This window comes from Schistocerca cancellata, chromosome 7 (genome assembly GCF_023864275.1).
Source record: "Schistocerca cancellata isolate TAMUIC-IGC-003103 chromosome 7, iqSchCanc2.1, whole genome shotgun sequence".
NCBI lineage: Eukaryota > Metazoa > Arthropoda > Insecta > Orthoptera > Acrididae > Schistocerca > Schistocerca cancellata.
Window position 1 is genome coordinate 346,410,515 of NC_064632.1, and position 21,359 is coordinate 346,431,873.

The 21,359-nt window shown below is 43.0% G+C and overlaps 1 protein-coding gene across 1 annotated transcript in view; it reads right to left on the reverse strand.

Annotated features, from left to right (window-relative positions):
* The window catches only part of LOC126092768 (odorant receptor Or2-like), a 90,000-nt gene that overhangs the window by 28,983 nt on the left and 39,658 nt on the right, over positions 1-21,359 (reverse strand). The window contains exons 2-3 of the mRNA XM_049908496.1: positions 18,727-19,075; positions 9,502-9,950 (exon numbers count right to left, since the gene is read on the reverse strand). Of these exons, the coding sequence (XP_049764453.1) occupies positions 9,502-9,950; positions 18,727-19,075 (798 nt within the window). The remainder of the gene's footprint in view (positions 1-9,501; positions 9,951-18,726; positions 19,076-21,359) is intronic.

Genomic DNA, 21,359 nt, shown 5'->3' on the forward strand with positions numbered 1-21,359 from the left:
CTAAGAAAAATGGCAGCTATTAAATCTCGTTGCTGTCCAAACAACCCTGACCACTTTTGTTATGTGTGTGGGAAATTCACTCCAAAAGCCCAAAGAAAACCAATCACTGATTTGGTTAAGAAGGCACACAAATTGTATTTAGATTGTCCTGTTGGTGATCAAGATAAAAATTTTGCACCCCATATTGCATACATAACCTGTGCTACAACCTTAACCGAGTGGTTGAAAGGAAAACGCCGAGCCATGCCAGTCGCTGTTCCGATGGTGTTGTGTGAGCCTAATGACCATTATTCAAACTGTTAATTCCGTCTTACAAATATTTTGGGACATTCAAGCAGACCTAGACATAAAATAAAGTATCCAAATGTAACTTCAGTGCATTTGCATGTGCCCCATGGTGAGGGATTGCCTGTTCCTGTCTGTAGCTTGAAAGCCACGGAACCAGACACCACGTCAAGTGAATCAGGAAGTATTGAACATGTAGAAGAGTACTGCCCTCAGTATCATGACAATTCGCCTAAACTCTTAAATCAAAAGGAATTGAATGATTTGGTCCGCGATCTAAAACTCTCGAAAGAGCAAGCTGAACTCTTGGGGTCGAGACTGCAACAACGGAACCTTCTAGCTACAGGGAAAAAAATTCCTGTTCCAGACCAGGAGGTGCTTCCTTCGCTCAGTATTTCGATATACAGAATTCAATGTGTGTATATAGAGATGTCAATGGTCCGATGAGGCAGCGAAGTGTACAACATAATCCATAGGAGTGGTGACTATTTATTGACTCCAGTAAAACCAGTTTTACGCAGTAGACATGAAAGAAACTTATGAAACCATGGCTTTGCTGCTAGAGGCAATCAAATAGAGGGATCATGAATGGCAGCTTTGCTGTGATTTAAAAACTGTTACACTACTTACAGGTTTACAGGCTGGATTCACGAAATACTGCTGCATTTGGGCCTTTGCGAGAGACGCGACACCAAGAACAGCTATACAGGGTGAGTCACCTAACGTTACCGCTGGATATATTTGGTAAACCACATCAAATACTGACGAATCGATTGCACAGACCGAACGTGAGGAGAGGGGCTAGTGTGACTGGTTAATACAAACCATAAAAAAGCACGGAAGTATGTTTTTAACACAAACCTAAGTTTTTTTTAAATAGAACCCCGTTAGTTTTATTAGCACATCTGAACATATAAATAAATACATAATCAGTGCCGTTTGTTGCATTGTAAAATGTTAATTACATCCGGAGATATTGTAACCTAAAGTTGACGCTTGAGTACCACTCCTCCGCTGTTCGATCGTGTGTATCGGAGAGCACCTAATTACGTAGGGATCCAAAGGGAACGGTGATGGACCTTAGGTACAGAAGAGACTGGAACAGCACATTACGTCCACATGCTAACACCTTTTTATTGGTCCTTTTCACTGACGCACATGTACATTACCATGAGGGGTGAGGTACACGTACACACGTGGTTTCCGGTTTCAATTACGGAGTGGAATAGAGTGTGTCCCGACATGTCAGGCCAATAGATGTTCAATGTGGTGGCCATCATTTGCTGCATACAATTGCAATCTTTGGCGTAATGAATGTCGTACACGCCGCAGTACATCTAGTGTAATGCCGCCGCAGGCTGCCACAATACGTTGTTTCATATCCTCTGGGGTTTTAGGCACATCACGGTACACATTCTCCTTTAACGTACCCCACAGAAAGAAGTCCAGAGGTGTAAGATCAGGAGAACGGGCTGGCCAATTTATGCGTCCTCCACGTGCTATGAAACGCCCGTCGAACGTGTACCTCACCCCTCATGTAAAAAGACCAATATAAAGGTGTTAGCATGAGGACGTAACGTACTGTTCCAGTCTCTTCTGTACCTAAGGTCCATCACCGTTCCCTTTGGATCCCTACGTAATTCGGTGCTCTCCGATACACACGATCGAACAGCGGAGGAATTGTACTCAAGCGTCAAATTTAGTGTATAATATCTCCGGATGTAATCAACATTTTACAATGCAACAAACGCCACTGATTAAGTATTTGTTTATATGTTCAGATGTGCTAACAAAACTAACGTGGTTCCATTTTTAAAAAAAACGTAGGTTTGTGTTAAAGAACATACTTCCGTGCATATTTATATGGTTTGTATTAACCAATTCCACTAGCTCCTCTCCTCACGTTCGGTCTGTGGAATCGATTCGTCAGTAATTGATGTGGTTTACGAAATATATCCAGCGGTAATGTTAGGTGACTCACCCTGTATAGTCAAGGAATGACCTATAAGGAAGTCGTATGTTCCTGGAAACATAAATGTGAACAATAGCCCATTGGTTGGGCCCGATAAAATCATTTTGCCTCGCATTCATACCAGGTTGGGCCTCGTCAAGAACTTTGTAAAGGCTCTGGATCAACCAGGTGAGGCATGCAATCACTTAAAAGGAAAGTCTCCCAAATTAAGTGACGCAAAGCAGAAAGACGTATATTTGTTGGAGCATAAATAAGAAAATTGCTGAAAGATCCAACCATTGATCACAAACTCACAGATATTCAATCAGCTGCTTGCTCTTCTTTTAAAGTAATTGTGAAGGGCTTTTTTGGGCAAGAGAGAAGACAAAAACTATGTTACCATTGTGAAAGATCTGTGGGACAACTATAAGGACACTGGGTTTAAAATTCACTTTTTACATTCTAACCTTGATTTGTTCCCGAAGAATTTGGCAGCCGTAAGCGATGAACATGTTGAACGCTTTCACCAAGACATTCTGACCATGGATCGCCGTTACCAAAGCCATTGGAACCTTTCGATGACGAGTGACTATTACTGCGGTCTTGTCAGGGTGAGTGATGAAACAGCAAGCAAAAGAAGAGTTCGGTCGTGGCTTTTTTCAAAAACCAAAGACGATTAAAGGTTAATATATCTTTTGAATTAATTTGGACCTTTTATTGACATCATGCCCATATATACATAAAAAGTAGTATTGATTTCAGACGTTCTAAATGTGTATTTTTGTTTGACTTAACTGTGTCAGTTTTCGCTATTACCATTTTTTTATTCTGCTGTGTAAATGTGACGTCATAGAGAAAAAATAATTTTACCCGTATATTCAGCACCCAAAAATTAGGTAGATCCACCCATTTACAAACGAGATGCAGAAAAATGTTTAAATTTGTTGACTAGAGTAATCCCTAATAGCTGACATACTCGCCTCTCAGACCTGACTTAGAAAATTGGTTATTCATTTTGATGATTTCTGAGCTTTTTCTTCACGAAAAGAACTTCTTTATTATAAGTCTGTGTGTTTCAGATCAAGGCATCTGATTTAGCGTCACCACCGGCCGATGTGGCCGTGCGGTTAAAGGCGCTTCAGTCTGGAACCGCGTGACCGCTACGGTCGCAGGTTCGAATCCTGCCTCGGGCATGGATGTGTGTGATGTCCTTAGGTTAGTTAGGTTTAATTAGTTCTAAGTTCTAGGCGACTGATGACCTCAGAAGTTAAGTCGCATAGTGCTCAGAGCCATTTGAACCATTTAGCGTCACCTGTAGACACATCTTCCCTGAAGCATGATTCATCACTGCTGTCTGAGATTATTGAGTTTCTGATATTGATGAAGGTCGTCCTATATCCTAATGAGCTTCTGTTCGAGCAATTCTGCTTTGTTATTAGTTTCTTTTAATGATTTATTTAGAGCACGAACGTCGCTCGCATTCATCTGTAGAGTTTAATGTATTATTTTTCTGTTGTTCCTGCAGTGACAGTATCAGTGACGATCTGGAGAACAAGCTCGGGCTGGTCCCTGCGGAGGTTCGAGTCCTCCCTCGGGCATGGGTGTGTGTGTTTGTCCTTAGGATAATTTAGGTTAAGTAGTGTGTAAGCTTAGGGACTGATGACCTTAGCAGTTAAGTCCCATAAGATTTCATACACAGTTGAACAAGCTCGGGCATGTCCGGTGCATACAGCGTGGCACTATTCTCTGTCTTTATGAGTGCAGCCACGTCAGCCATAACAGGCACGGGAACGCTCGACCCCAGCGCTCTTGTTGCTTTGACCTTTGATGAACCCAAAAGAGTGGTAAACAAAATTCCTAGCATCGATCGGTAATCGAAGCCAAGCCCTTTGGACTTGAACTCCAGCACCTTACCATTGTTGCAATAGCATTCTGCTACCCCATGATTAATAGATTATAATGTCCCTCAATCTAGTGAATTATCTTTTCACTATCATCATACACTTTCTCTGTCTCTTCATCTTCAGGTTGTCCTGTCTGTTATACCATAAGTGATCTTGCGTTGGATTGCTGATGAGAATATTATTACTAATTTTTCAAAGTAACTAAGTCACTGTCTGATGTATCCTCCTATTCAAAAAAAATACGACACCCTTTATACAGTATGTTACGCACATATGGTATTTACATCTCGTGCAAGAGGTATAAAAGGACAGTTAATTAGCGAAGCAGTCATTTGCATTCAGGTGATTGATGTTAAATGATTTCTGATGATTATTATGGCCGCACATTAGGAATTAACAGACTTTGAATGCGGTACGGTTGTTGGAGCTAGAGGCATGAGACATTCCGTTTCGGAAATCGTTAGGAAAATCTATATTCCGCTCCCCACAGTGTCAAGAATGTGCTGAGAACACCAGGCATTACAATGCAGCTGCCGACGGGATTCACTTAACGACCGCGAGCTGCGGTGTTTCCGTGGAGTTGTCAGTGCTAACAAACAACCAACATTATGCAAAATTACCGTAGAAACAATGTGGGACGTACGACGACCACATCCGTAAGGACAGTGCGACGAAATCTGGTTATCGACCGACTGATACCTGAATAGGGGTAGAGTGATGGGGTGTTTGGGGGAGGAGACCAGACAGCGAGGTCATCGGTCTCATGGGATTAGGGAAGGACGGCAAATCGGCCGTGCCCTTTCACAGGAACTATCCCAGCAAATGCCTAGAGCGATTTAAAGAAATCACGGAAAACCTAAATCAGGATAGCCGTCTGGATTGAACGTCGTCCTCCCGAATGCGATGTCAAGGCTTGAGTGCGTGTTGTTCGAGAGTGCGCCGGCCGTGGTGGCCGAGCGGTTCTAGGCGCTACAGTCTGGAACCGCGCGACCGCTACGGTCGCAGGTTCGAGTCCTGCCTCGGGCATGGATGTGTGTGATGTCCTTAGGTTAGTTAGGTTTAAGTAGTTCTAAGTTCTAGGGGACTGATTACCACAGCAGTTAAGTCCCATAGTGCTCAGAGCCATTTGAACCATTTGAACCACTGTGCTAGCCACTGCGCCACCCTGCTCGATACGAAATCTGGCCTTAATGGGCGATGGTAAGTGGCTACCATCGTGAGGGCCTCTACTAACAGTACAACGCCTGCACCGCCTCGCATGGGCTCGTGACCATAGCGGCTGGACCACAGACGACTGGAAAACCGAGGCCTAGTCAAATGAATCCCGGTTTCAGTTGGTAAGAGCTGATGGTAGGGTATGATTTTTGCGCAGATACCACGTAGCCTTCTAACTAAATTGTCAATAATGCGCTATGCAGGCTGGTGGTGGCGCCATGATGGTGTGGGCTGTGTTTACACGGAATGGATTGGGCCCTCTGGATGTTGCCTATTTTTAGACCATTTGCAGTCATTCGTGGATATCATGTTCCCAAACAACGACGCAATGTTATGGACGGCAATGAATCAATGAATGATGTGACCGGGCCACAAGTGTTCGCAATTAATTCGATGATCATTCTGGACATTACGAGAGGATGGTTTGATGACCCAGATCGCCCGACATGAATTCCATAAAAACATTTATGGGACATAATCATGAACAAAATCTGGCGCAGGTAACACTTTCTCTATTATGGACTGCTATAAATAAATGTCGTGTGACTAGGGCCTCCCGTCGGGTAGACCGTTCGCCGGGTGTAAGTCTTTCGATTTGACGCCACGTTGGGCGATTTGCTCGTCGATGGGGATGAAATTATGATGATTAGGACAACATAACACCTAGTCCCCGGGCGGAGAAAATCTCTGACGCAGCCGGGAATTGAACCCGGACCCTTAGGATTGACATTGTATCGCGCGGACCATTTTTTTTCTTTTTTTTTGTAATTGATCTCATTTTGTCCTATGTTGTTCATTGTATTTGTTCGTGGCGGACGTCCGATGACACCCGTTCATGTTGTTCTTTGATCTGTTCACTCAATTTTTTATTACAGAGGGTAGATAAACCATCTGACCGAACACGCTGAGCTACCGTGCCGGCGAATCATTCAGCTACCGGGGACGGGCATTATGGACTGCTATTGAGGCACCATTCCTCAATATTTTTCCAGGGGGCTTCCAACGACTTGTTGAGTCCACGCGACGTGGAGCTGGTGCACTATGCCAAGCAAATGGAGGTTTTACACGATATTAGTAGGTATTCCATGACTTTTATCATCTCAGTGTATAGCAATAAAATATATTTGTGTATAAATATTATTTAATTAACGTTCATTGTTAACTACTGGTTAAATTAATGCAGAAATAAATGGTACTATAATAAACCGAATGTGCTTAAGGTCTGCCATGAAAAATCTAAACGTATAGATATCAGCATACCAATCGATGAATTTTTAAGGTTACGACTCGGTATCTTTCACCAGGTGAGTTACCTAGACTGCCTGCTGTTTTTCCAATATCAAAATAGGGTGCATCACTTTACATCATTCGAGTTCCTGCGAACTCATCTACTAATTGTATCGTCACGCCCATTAAAGTACAATACTAGCGCGTAACATCCCATGATGTCAAGCAGACATCTCCTGAGGAACACCAGAAAATTTTTTGGACCATTCTTTCAGTGACCGGTCACATGAAAAACAAAAAAATTAATAACTTAAAAGTGATGACGACTGTGTTTACTAAATAAGTTACCATAAAATTCACAGCAGTTCATATTAGGAACTCATCGGTAACTCTCGGGAACACAATCCACTTTATACATTACAGCGTCGTCCTCTGTCGTTTAAGACGAGGTGCTGCCAGAAAAATCAACAGTATCAAAGACGATTCAGTGATATGACCGGACGATTGTACGGTGGTCATTTCCAGCTGCTGGAACTGGCGCGTCAGTCGGACTCATGATTTTGACTAACAGCAGAATTGCGTGTGCTGAAACCTCTGAACTTTCACGGAAGAGTACGCTTAGACATCTACGAACTGCTACGGTCTGTCAGTATTGAATTAAGTCCAAAAGGATTTTATGTTGAATGAAATCCTGCCGTCAAAAACTGTTTTAAGGACAGCAATTGCCAGTATATTAACCTTCTTCCAGCACTGCATTTCTACGAGATCAGCAGTTGCAGGGTTCGTCACGCAATTGACAGAGACATCTGTAAACTCACAACACGTGTCTGAAAGCAAAGATAGTACCTCCCACGTCAAAGAGGTGTAACAGTGTTTCATATGCGAGACCCCAGAACATTTGGCCATTTTCGAAAAAAAACGTGATAAGCACAGCCCACTCCAACTCTTTTTGTCACCTGATAACAGTGTGGATGTACGATGCGGTAGGGAAAGCATGTTAGTGTAGCGGCCCTAACCGCAATCTAAAGCAGGACAGGCAGCGATCTTTTGCCTATATGGCGATATAATACTGGTGCAGGAAGACTGTTCTGGCGCACACCATGGAACGCTATGTTAAAGATGGTGATTAAACAACTTGGAGGTCAATTTCCCTGATCCATTTCTTATTTTCTAGAAAGGTCATTATAAAAGACTTGCATATGTTGAGGCATATGCAGAAGTTCTAACAATGTTGCACTCAGCTAATGACATCATTTGGGGACAACCTAACGTTTTTGGGAGACAGACGTAGTTTGTTGAGGCTTTGACACTCACACTCATATTAAGGCTACCTCGAAGATCTCTTTTAATCAGAATGGAATTTAAGTCTGCAGCGGAGTATAAACTAATGTGAAACTTCCTATCACATTAAGACTGCCGGTCAGAGAGTCGCACTCGGGACCCTTGCCTTTTGTGTACAAGTGCTCTACCGACAGAGCTATCCAAACGCGATTCACAACCCGGTATCACAACTTTACTGCCGCCAGTACCTCGTCTCCTACCTCCTAAACTTCACAGTAGCTCTCCTGCTATACTTGCTAGACTAGCACTTCTGGAAGACACGATATTGCGGGGACATGGCGTAGCCACAGCCTCGGCGAATTTCTAGGAACTATATGTTAATCTGCCAGGAAGTTTGATATCAGCACACACTCCGCTGCAGAGTGAAATATTCATTTTGGAAATTCGCCCAGGCTGTGGCTAACCCATGTCTCGCAGTATCCCTCCTTCCAGGAGTGCTAGCTCCTAGGTTTCACAGGAGAGATTCTGTAAATTATGGAAAGTACGAGGCGAGGTACAGGCGGATGTAAATCTATGAGAACTGCTAGTGAGTCGTGCTTGGATAGCTCAGTCGGTAAAAGACAAGGGTTTCATGTTAGAGTTTCGGTCTGGCACACAGTTTTTATCTGAGACTAAGTTTCATCGCTTGTAATGTTTATCATAGTAACCAGTACTAATATCTAATATAGATACCGTGTATAATTTAGATATAACGCCCATTGCGTTGTAGCGAAATCTATTGATTGTTCTGCAATCAGAACGGGTTTTGTGATGTTTGCCCCAGCCCCTGAAGTTCCTATTCACTTTCTGTCAAATTTAATTTATTTTAGGTCTTGAATACTATGGTACCGTCCGGAGATCGCGGTATCACATCAAAATCAGTAACGTTAATCGATAGCACAGACTTTACCGAGAGCTTGCTGCTATCTGCAGTGACGTATGGGAAGCGCTACTGAAGGCATTCCTCCCCACTCAGCATAGCAGCGCCCTTACACTGAGGCCAGTATCGAGTCGAGCTACCAAGAACTCTGCTCCAGATTGAGATCTCAGCTACAGTAGTCAACATCATCCAGGAGAAAAGAGACTGTTACAGTTTCTGATGAAATAGACGTCGCAACGTTCAACATTGTAACTGAAGAGAACAGTTATAAAATAATGCAGCAAGTGATGCGTTGCTGTTTTATGACAATTGCAAATTGCCCAGTAATCCTGTAGCAAAGAAATCTGCCAAAGTTAAATAAATCTTCTATTCATTTATGTAATAACGTGAACTAATATTACATCTGTTGTAGTTAAAAATGAAGCATCTCTCAGAGTACTCAAATAACCCACAGTTGTGACCTGACGATTGTAGTTTTATCTAGTCCCAACAAATACTATAAATTTTTTCATGATTAAATTATTTCCGTGTAACAAATAGATGGTGAAAAGTGAATAGGTGGAGACATGTGAATACGATAGTGGAATTAGAAACAGACTTTTAGCTGGTGGTGAAATACCCGACACAACAGTGTACTTTACATACTGTCTCAAGTATGCATACAAATGCGTTAAGCAAGCAGGAAAAGTACAGTCCAGACTACTTGGTAATATTCTTACTTGATAATTGCTTGATGGTGGAGGATACACTTCTCCAGTCGATAACGAAGTTCAGCATGGTCAGTCGTTTCTGAAGAGTTATCTGTTCTCTCGGACATCTCTCTGGCGAGACTGACAATTTTCTTGTTGAGCAGTGTGAGCTGTACACGTAGCTGCGAGATGAGGCTGACATTGAAGGAGTCGAGCACCATGGTCATGACAACAGCGTGGAGGGTCACAACGGTGCAGTAGAGCCACGTTACGGCAAAGCCTACCGGCTGCATCGCATCAATGGGCAGAGCGAGTATGAAGGGCAGGCCCTCAGCGCTGACGGGCGAGACCAGGTAATAGGCACAGGCAATAATGCCGAACCAGATGTAGGTCAGCGTGAATCGACGCATAATGCGACACTGCGCGCGTAGCATCGGAATGTCGTCCCAAGTCAGGAATTCAGCGAAGTCATCACCCACCTGTAGGCAGAGAAATGCATCACTGTGTATGTTCAAAGGACTTAATGACAATTGCAGTTATATAGAATTATGAGACGTCTAAACTGCAATTACAGGCACTTAATAAAAGTAATTAATTTCCTAAATGCGGAATTAGCTAATTAGGTCTTCTAGACTGCTTAACGCCCTTTACCTTTCGGTTATTGCCCCCATCAGATCGAAACATAGAACTTGTAACAGAACACTGCATAGGTCTCTCTGCAAGAAACACAGAACTTTGTTTCACATGTTCTACCTTTTAAATTCACAAAGGCGGTAGCTGTTATAAATAAATAAGTATTACGTGATCTAGAAAGTTTTAAACGCAAAAATCGGCGTCGAGGCAGTCAGAGATTGAACACCAGACAAGTTGAACAAGAATAAGTACGTGTTTTGGGAAGAGATGAATGATAGCGGCTATGGTGAAAATGCTGCAACATGTTCAAGAAGACAGAAACCTGGACGCAATTTAAGGGAAGCGTGGAAGCTCGAAGTCAAATTCGCCATATTGTAATTCATAGCCTCCGTTTACCACATTAAAGTCCCTTGTCTTAAAAACCGCATTACCTTCATCAGTTGGAAACATAACAATGTCTGAGAGATACTGATGCTGACGATGAATCATTCTTTATCTGTCTTGAACAAAGGTGGAGATTATGGTCCAGGGATGCCTGACGCATCTCAGTTGCTCACGATTACGCATCGATATTACCCACTCATAAAATTGGAGATGAGACCTTCCTTCCATAGAAGGAGTTTTATGGTACTGAGCTGGTGACACCGTTCTCACTAAGAATGAATGATTTCGAAGCAGTTCTTCAACAAGCTAGAGACCCAAAATCCAGCTAAGACAGGGAAATTATTTTTAGATCTCTATATACAAGTTATATTTTTCCATTAACTGCCGTAACGCGTACGTGTGGTTTTACGAATAATACAATCGCAACTACCTCTCTGGGACTCCCAAATTTCTGATTACAATTAAAATTCATTGAATTCGAACATAGTGCAGAAATTCAATACAGAATTTACACTCCGATATCACTGTGGAAAAATATTTGTCTCTCACTCTCACTGGATAAAGTCTACAAATTTTACTATTTTATTTCATGACATAGCGTAGCTAAAAGTCGTGCATACTTGATCTTTCTTCAAACATTTCCATTATTTTTAGGAGGGTCTGTATATATCTCTCTCATGAGACATACATTAATATTTTTCTGTCCAGAACTCCTCATTTTATATCCTATTGTTAGCGATAGGAGAGACATCTTCTGTGAATCTACTTAAGTAGTGGGTGGCATTTTCGTTAACAATTACCTTACACCAGAAAAATACACTGTCCAGACACTTTAGTGAATACCTCTCCAAAGCCTGAATAACCACCTTTTGCAGAGCAGACCACTGAGAGACCCGCTAGAAGTGAGACATTGAGGTTCTGGAAGGTAGGTGTGGCAGGCTGCCCTAGGTATCTCGGTTGAGGATGTATGGCGCAAACTGCCCGATCGAAGTGGTTTCACATATTCGCGATTTGGTTTGAATTCGGGGATTTTGGTGCTCAGAAGAATAAGGTAAACTCATCCTGGTGCTCGCAGAAAAACGCGCAAGCCATGCGACCTATGTGACAGATTGCATTATCTTGCAGGTGGTTGTCATTGTGCCGAGAAAATAGGAATCGCATTTTATGTTGGACATGATACTCAAGGGCAGATGCATAGTTGTGGTTTTCCATTGCGACTTCCAGAATGATGAGATCGCCCAGGGAATGCCACAAAACATTCCCGAGACCATAACGCTTCCTCCTCCGGTCTGAAATCTGCCAAGTATTCTTGCAGGGCTGTAGACGGCGGCGGTCTTATGCGATGCAGCATACAACGCGAATCATCGGAGAAGCCCTCCTGTCGACTCTCGGTGGACGTCTAGTTGCTGTGCCGGCGTGTAAATTCCATTCTTCAGTCCGATAACCACCAGTCAGCATGAGCGCATGGACCAGGTGCCAACTGCAGAGGCCCATATGCTACAGCGGTCGCTAAACAGTCGTTGAAGACACGCTGTTGGTAGCCCTTTGGTTCATCTGCGTGGCCAGTTGCTCAACAATCTCAAGTTTATTGGCCCATTCACATCTCAGCAGGCCCCGTCCCGCCCTCGAATCTATGCTCATCGTGCACCTCAGATGCCATGGCGCCAGTTTCGGATAGCGTCATTTCGCATGCGCGGCATACTTAAACCGCAGCGACACATGGTTTACAAACTTAGGTATTTCGGATATGCTTCGATCCTTGATTCAAAAGCCAATGGTCATACTCGTTCGGTCGTGTGATAGGTCGGTCACATTCCAAATTACGGTAAAGACTGCACTGTTGTCCGCATCCCCCCAGCACGCGGTGGTTATTTCACATTGACGTGACCTGACTGTGTACATTACTATCGTATTTGTCTTAATTGTGTGTAGTTATTACTTATCAACAATATTTTATAAGTTTTAAAAACATTTGTGATTTGTAATTTACTACTATCAACTGAGCTGGAAAGCTAATTCACTGATGAGGGAAAAGAATATTTTGTTTTATCTAAACTTATAAAAATGAAGGACTTTGAAGCGCCAAAACACGTAAAAGAGTAAACAGCAGTATATGCCCTATTAAAGGTGGAGTAACTCATTTAGCTTCTCCGTAAAGGTACTGTGTCCGCTTTAAATAAACATAGCAATGACATATTTTATACATAAGAGCTGGAGACTATAAACTTCGTGTTGGACTACATTTCCTTATTCTAACTGCAATGGCTAACAATCTTTAAATAATGATTTTATTCCGACAATAATACTTTTGTGGTGGCGTTACACTTTCAAGATATGCAATTTCAAATAGGCCTAAGAATTTTTCCATTTAAAAGACTAGAACTTAATTTGGCTTTTAATGACCCACTATGTCACACACAATATTTTGTGATTCTGAAATTTAGTTAAGAGAATTTGTTGACTTTGGGGTGTGTAACCCATGTGGTGCCAAGTGAAGATGATTGTGATAGGTTCAGATGTGTGGCAGTTCACATCCCAGGGTAAGGCTGTCGCGAGTTAGTGGTAGGCATCTACTGGACCGTGATGGAAACAATGCTGGCTAAATTACTCCTTTGTACCATAACAATTACAGCAGTGGAGACAGATCTGAGAACGCAATCAATGGTCTCTGTGATAGCTGGTAAAAAACTAGTGTCAGCAATAGGCAGAACTACGGAGTGCTGTGTGTTCCATTAGGTGACGGCGGCAACCAGCAAGGGGCTGCAGTCAGCATGGCGGCACCGACGCCGACCCAGGCAGCAGCGCAAGGTGACGCCTAGCAGACGAGCAGCATGTGGCCTCAGGCATCTCCTCTGCCCCTATTTTCAGCACGACACGTACTGGGCCGGGCAGTATCAAATCTCGACACCCCGCCTGGATGTTGGTGGACAGCAACAGTGAATGCCACTCAAAGGCATATGTACAGTGACAGTCTTCGCCCACTCAGGTAGTGATGGCCTGGCAGCTAGGTGGCCCAGACTCTAGTTCATGGCCCACCAGGAAGATGACCATAAGTCTCTCATTGGGTCATCGACAGTGTGAAGGAGCCAAGGCGGCAGCAGTCACACTTGCAGCGACTTGCTGCTATTAATGGAAGCGTCTGACATGGACAAATCCCTACTCCTCTGAGAGGGAAGATGGGTGTAGAGCTCACCTCATAACTATTGGCTGTCCGTGACTGCATAAATAATAACGCCAGTCTGAATTTTGGCATTAAATCTACAAGTTGGTTCGGTTAGTGCTTCTGAAACAGCAGCGATTGTGCACACTAAGTCATAACAGGTCTTAGATGCCGAGGAAAATCGTCCGGCTGCACGATACCACTATTCCTAGCTTTATATTCATAGTGTAAACTTCGAAAGCCAAGATCGAATAAATATTTATTTATTTTCAACAGCTGGTTTCAACAGACTTTGCTGTCACCTCCAGGTCTTCCAGTTCACTACGGCTCACAGTTCTGTGTTGTGCTATGCAATCGAGCTGCGAATCTCTGAATTCAATAGAGTGCCCCACCCAGGGAGCATCCCAGACTGCCCTTGAGAACTGCAGCACAAAGAATCGCTTCTCAGACAATATGTAGTTCCCTTTTCGGGTATCAGCAATCTTCATTTACGATAATATGCTGTGCAAAACACCAGCAAGTCTTGCAGAATCAGAAACGCCAGATTCTTTACACCACACATAAACAGCTTCATCTTGATCCAATTTATGATATCCACGAGCCCTCAATACAGAAGGCATCGTACAATAAGAAGTTCCTCAACCTGAAGATGATAGCAAAGTCTGTCGAAACCGGTTTTGTTAATAAAGAAATATTTATGCGATTCTGGCTTTAGAAAGCTTTTACCAAGTTAGACAGATCGTTCCTGCTGATTACTCAAAATGAATAAATTCTTTTCTACATTTACATCAGCGTTTTCAGTAGCCCTGTCTGCATCGTAATGTGTTCAGCATTCTCAACTCAATTAATATTAGTTCTTGCACCAGGTTGCCAACATTTTGCGATAGTCTCCTTATGATGTTGTTTTGCTGATTCTTTAGCAAAAGCCATTCGTTATACCAGTCAGAAACGTGGCACAACACTCCTGTCCCCTTTAGGAATTCCATTGTACTAGCTAGTCATCCATTTAGATTTCTGGAAAAATCTCTCAACACATTCATAGTTTGACAGATATGTATAATATTCGTCAATTTTACTTTTATATTTCAGGGAGAACCGCACTGTTCATTGGCGTCTTATTACAGTAATTAGTGTTTTCCAAACCGAACCCAATCTTCTGGCTATCGATGCTCTGGTAGCTCTAGTCGTCAAGCATTTTAGCACCTACAGGGGATAAAGGTTACATTAAGTAGAGTCGTAATCACAACAGCACCAGGAACAGAAAGACTTACTGCCATGACTTAAATGAATTGCTCATCACGGTATGTCACTACATACTGGAGCATCCACTACATTCTAGTGCGTCCTTCATACGTTTGCATCAGTTCGTCCAGTCCTGAATGGACTAGGGTGTTGTTAGGTACATTAGGTTCTGGGGGGGAAGTACCTCCAATAGGTTATCCGACCAGTATATCAAGAGCTGTGTCATATTCACTACGGTGGACGCAATGAAAGTGGCTTGGAGACGAGGATCTGCTCCTGATATGTGACAAGTTGTGACGTTAGTAACCCACTACCTTGTCTCAACATCCTTTTAGATTGACACCAACTCGTAGCAATTTACCGCAATAACTTTAGGTTTGAACATGGAACAGATCCACTGCATGCAGTGACCGTTGGAAGTAAGGGTTCGGAGCTACAATTTTCTGTACGCATCGTCCTGCTTCAACATTCCTGAAAAAAAAAACCAGCTTTGTAGTGTGTCAGGTGTGCTCTTTTCCGTAACCTTACGATCCTACAGTCCAACTTGCGGTGAGCCCAAACAATCATGCATATTACTTAAAGATAACAATAATGCCACATAACAGAAATGTCTTACTGAATGACAATTAATAGGGGTGGCATAATAAAAATGAAAATGTGGGTACCAAACCACACGTATAGAGATATTAATGAGAGGAGAGATCACCTAACCATAATTGAAACAAACGGTCACTGCAACAGCTAGTTTTATTATCGAAAGGCAAGACACCTAAGCAACACCCTGAGGTAAACAAGTGAACATTTAAAACTTGGATGAAGGAATTCTGATCATCTTGGCACAGGAGGATGGGCATGATAAAAACAAAGTTACGCAAATAAACCATGAACACGACCAGTTACTATAAACATGATAAGTAAGTGATAGGAAAAACATGAACAAGCAGGGTCAACCACAAGTGAGATCGCCAAGGCGCATATTGATAGTAAACTAGCTGGCTGCAAAACATTAAATCGGAATAACTGGTTCCGCATGGGAGTGAAATAATATTGCGTCCGTACGGAATTGGTCCAACGTACCAAAATCATGGAGTAAATACGGATGGCAATGGCAGTAGTGGGTGAATATTCTGATAGCTGTCTGTTTGTATCCAATTATCAAGCGTAAACGGGAAACCTCACCAGCAAGAAGTATAACTTCATCATCTAGTAGCCTTTCCCTTTATTCCTCTGACTCCTAGCAGCGCGTTTCTTCTTTCGGTCAAATGACCATGATTAAGCTGAAATGGCTAAAACGGAAGGAATGTTTTACCTCAATCTGAACAAAATTATTTGCTTTTTTGAGTATACCGTAGTACGTAAATTTTTTTTACAGTAATATCTGTGTACAGCCGTTTTCGTCAAGAAGCAAGGGCCACTACAGCTGGTAACACTGACGTTTACGTCAGCTTAGCTTGTTAATGGACATTCGGCCGAAACTAGTAGTGAGGTGTTTAAATTTTTTAGTAGGACCAACAAGAATAACCCATAAATAATTAGTGGCTGTGAAACCCATATTGTCTATTTATCAATTTGAAGGTTGTCTCGGAACTGTTGCGACAAACGTCATCCAAGGACGCTACAGAGCGGCGAAGTTACAGGCGCCGCCGCCTGCCCCCTGGATTGCCCCTCCAGCAGCTAACATGACTTTATACATTGACGCATGGAAGAGTGAATGTCACGATGGTCAGTAGAGGATGGAGTTTGCTCCTGCGTAGACAGCCCTTTCTTTCCATGAATGTGAAGCTCTTTTGCCTCGGTGGATCACGGTTTCGGCCACGGGTTTCCATCTGCAGTTTATGCAGTTCAGTTTTCTCCCAGAACCCACTAAAATCTCCATTGTCGTTCTGCGTACAGGAAAAATAAACGGCGGATGGAAACTCATGTCCGAAACCCAAATCTACCAAGGCAACAGAGCATTACATTCTCCGGACACAAGGCCTTTCTACGCGATGTTCTTCACTGGGAATCGTGGCAATGAGTCGCGACCACAGAATAACAAACAACATTACGAGTGGTTCCATCGACGGTCCGTCAGCCTACAAAGTAAGGCTTGAAGCCCAATGGGACGTGTAGTGGCAAGCGCGGGTGCCCATAACTTTTACATCATATGCCGTCGTTGGATCACGTTTCTCGTAAGCACCCTATGTAAGGAGGAAAAGCCTTGTTCACATTAGTTGGCGTTGTACGAGGGTCAGTGCAAAAGAAATGCACACTATTTTTGTAAATATACAGTTTCCATTCTTCATGTGTGAAACTTTTACAGTGTGTAAATAGATACTTCCCGCCTGTTTTCAAACTTAGTTCAACCTGTTCCCGTGAGTGGCACCGTCACAGCATGTCTTCAGGATGGCTGATAAACTTGACGTTCCTCAGAAGCAACGTGCTGTCATAGAATTCCTGTGCTGTGAAAACGAGACAGTGGGAAACATCCAAAAGAGGTTGAAAAGGGATATGGAGATGCTGCTGTCGATCGCAGTACAGTGAATCTGTGGGCAAGCAGGTTACGTGATGAAAGCGGACACGGCAATACTGAGGATTGTCCTCGCAGCGGCAGTCCTCTTACTGCACACACTCCAGACAATGTGCAGAGAGTTGACGAATTGGTGACTGCTGACAGACGCATCACAGTCACGCTACTTTGGGATAGGGGAAGAAGTGTTTGCAGAATACTGAAAGTGTTGGCGTTAAAAAAGGTTTGTGCCAGGTGAGTTCCCAGGATGTTGACAGTGGCTCACAAAGAAACAAGAAAAACGGTATGCAGCGAACTTTCGGGACAGTACGAGAATGGTGGAGATGAATTTCTTGGAAGAACTGTGGCAGGCCATGAAACATGTCTCCATCATTTTATCACCAGAGAAGAAGAGGCAATCAATAGAGTGGCATCATGAAAATTCACCCAAGAAAAAAAATTCAAAACCACACTTTATGTTAGAAAAGTTATGGCTACGGTGTTTTTCGATTCCGAAGGACTCTTACTTGTGGACATCATGCCAACTGGTACCACCATAAATTCTGATGCATATGTGACGACACTGAAGAAACTTGTAGCTCGACTGAGTCGTGTTCGACGACATCGGCAGAAGCAGGATGTTTTGCTGTTGCACGACAAAGCACGGCCACATGTCAGTCAAAAAACTATGGAAGAGATCACAAAGCTCTGATGGACAATACTGAAACACCCACCTTACAGTCCTGACCTGGCTCCATGTGACTATCATCTCTTTGGGAAACTGAAAGACTCTCTTTGTGGAACAAGGTTTGGAGATGATTACTACCTTGTACACAATGCCAAACAGTGGCTCCAACAGGTTGCTCCAGAATTTTACCGTGCTGGTATACAGGCGATGGCGTAGGGCAGTTGAGAGGGATAGAAATTATGTGGAGAAATGAAAATATTGTTTCTGAATGATGTATCTACACACTGTAAAACTATCAAACATTTAGAATAAAAGATGGATTTAAGAAAAAATGGTGTGCATTTCTTTTGGAGTGACCCTCGTATGTGTTGGAACTTACAAGATATCCGGCTACAAGCACTACAATAATCTGACACACACAGCACTGAGACTCTTAGTGCTACACTGTCAGAAATGTGAGTAGTATCAGTGTGATGGTGCTGCCTATAAGTGTGAACTGAGTCAGTTTACCGCAGTTGTCAACTTTCTGTGGTAGAATACTTAGAGATAAAACAAGTAACTCACGAATAAGATTAGTAAGCATCCAGAATCTAGGAAAGTAAAACAACGTGAGAGGAGTCGCAAGAACGCCACACACTCTATCATATTTCCGAAACTAACCTGATGTGAGAGCTTATGGAAGGCACGCTCGCACACAAAGGTGTGCGCCATGCGGAAGAGCCACGTGCCGTTTGTGTCTGCGACGCTGAGCGTCAGCGTGAAAACGTCCAGGTCTGCTGTGCCCTCGCTGTACAACACGATGACCGTGGAGGCGAAGAACGACAAGTTCAAGGCTATCAAGCCGAAGGTGTAGAGTCGGTAGCAGATAAGTGATGTGGCGCTGCCGCGTGGGTGTGGCATGACGGCCGTCCAGTGCAGAGGCCGCAGCAAGTGGTTGAGGTCGCTGGCAGTCTCTGCTGCCGCCGCCACTGAAGGAGACTGCGCTTCGCTGGCCATATTGTGGTACGCCCTGCACAGAGAAATGGGAGTATAAGCGTACGGCTTCGCTTTTCAGCGACTGTTATCGACAAGAGGCTTCGTAAGTACCGTTAACATAAAGTTATCGGTAGAGCTTGCACAAATATCGTGATCGTAACATATTCTTGTTCTAAGCACTGGGCGATTCCATCCGATGTGCCGAAGGAGTGACCCAATCAGCAGAGTGTCAGAGCATCTACAGGGTATGGTATCGCAGTGAGCGATCAGTGCAGGTACAGAGAATATTTCTCGCAATCGGGTACATATGATTAAAAGCAATTCCAGCTCAAGGACGAAGCCAAAGTCACTTTTACGATGTGCTTGATAGAGTTGCAGGAACAACTAACTCTTCCAGTCGCACAACAAAGAGGACTTCGGAGGGAAACATAGCTGCAAGTGCTTCCCGAGATTCCACTGGTTCAAGACGGACGCTGAAGAAGCAGAAGAAAATGTTGTATTCACATGCATACATGGAGATTATACTGTGGAGACAATGGCATATCTCTTAATATCGTCTAGGACCTTATTTTGGCCGTCATATTTCAGCAACTCGACGTCGCATGGACTCAAAAAGCCTTTGGAGATCCTCCGCGGGAATACTGAACTATGGTGCCTGGACAATTGTGTATAATTGCGTAATTGTTTCCGGTGCAGAGTCATGTGCACGACCTAAGCTCTCGGTAGTATCCCACAGATGTTCGACAGGTTTCGTGTTGTGCGACCTCGATAGAAAAGTCATTCGCTCGAATTGCTGAGAATGTTCTCCAAACCAATTGCGAACAGTAGTAGCCCGGTGACATGGCGCACTATGTACCGGGACATCCTCTTCTAGCGTTACTTTTCCTCAACAGCAGTAGGCGATACCAATATTATTTTTAAATTTTGGACAGGTCAGTATTGTCTCAGTTGCTTTTCTGAAATCTTTCATATAATTTTGTACACAGTATGTTACATTTCAAGCTAAAATTTATGAAAAGGAATTACCTTATAAAATACTTTAATTTCGATGCTATAATCGAAAGTTACTAGTTCTGAATGTAAGTTAAAATAATTTTTTTAGAAACATTTGAAATTACGAATTATTTGCTCACTTAAAATTTCTATTAATTCTAAAGCCGTCCTATACAATTTACTATGTTTATTTCTGGATTCATTTATGAAATAATAACCGAAATTGATAGTGTAAAGAAAACTTGTAGGAATTAATTTTTTAAGAAAAATTGTAAACCCTTTGGAATATTGTTTTTTGCGCAGAGTGAGAGAGTCGTAAGCGTGCCTCTGATGTGAACCGACGTATTCTTCTATAACAGGTGCGAAAAAAGTAATATCGGCTTAGTTAATGTGAAAAATTATAAAACTGTATGATATACTAAAATGTGAAGAAATGTATTTTGTGTAAAAATATTCTGCAACAACAATCTTCAAATTTACTTAGTTCAAACCAACCCTGAGGACATGATGTGAGACTTTCAGCTTCAAGAATCAAACCCTTAGAAAAGAAGAACTGCAGCTATCTCAACACGACGGGCTAAGTAAACTTGGAAGTTTATTGTAATCTTCGCTCCTCTCAGAATCTTCATGGAGACTTAGCTTATTAATTCCTTGGACTGGGCGTTGTTTAATGTGGACAATAGCTTTAAGAAGGACGGAGAAGGGAGATTACAATTGTCACGTTAAAATTAAGTCTGTGCCAGAATGAGATTTTCACTCTGCAGCGGAGTGTTCGTTGATATGAAACTTCCTGGAAAATTAAAACTCTGTGGCGGATCAAGAGGTCCCAGGCTCGAGTCCGGCACATAGTTTTAATCTGCCAGGAAGTTTCATATCAGTGCACGCGCTACTGCAAAGTAAAAATCTCATTCTGGAACCACGCCCCTGGCTGTGGCTAAGCCATGTCTCCGCAATATCATTTCTTCCAGGAGTGCTGGTTCTGCAAAGTTCGCAGAAGAGCTTCTGTGAAGTTAGGAAAGTAGGAGATGAGGCACTGGAAAAACTGAAGCTGTGGGGACGGGTCGTGAGTCGTGCTTGGGTAGCTCAGTTGGTAGAGCACTTGCCCGCGAAAGGCTTAGGTTCCGAGTTCGAGTCTCGATCCGGTTTTAATCTGCCACGAAGTTTCATGAAGTCCGTGAATGACTGCAGATCATCCATAAGTAGCGAACGTACATTTCCAGTCAACGATCGGTTCAGTTGGACCAGCGGACCCCGTCCATTCCATGCAGACACAGCGCACTCCATTCGAGAAACCACCAGCTTGCTCAGTGTCTTGTTGACAACCT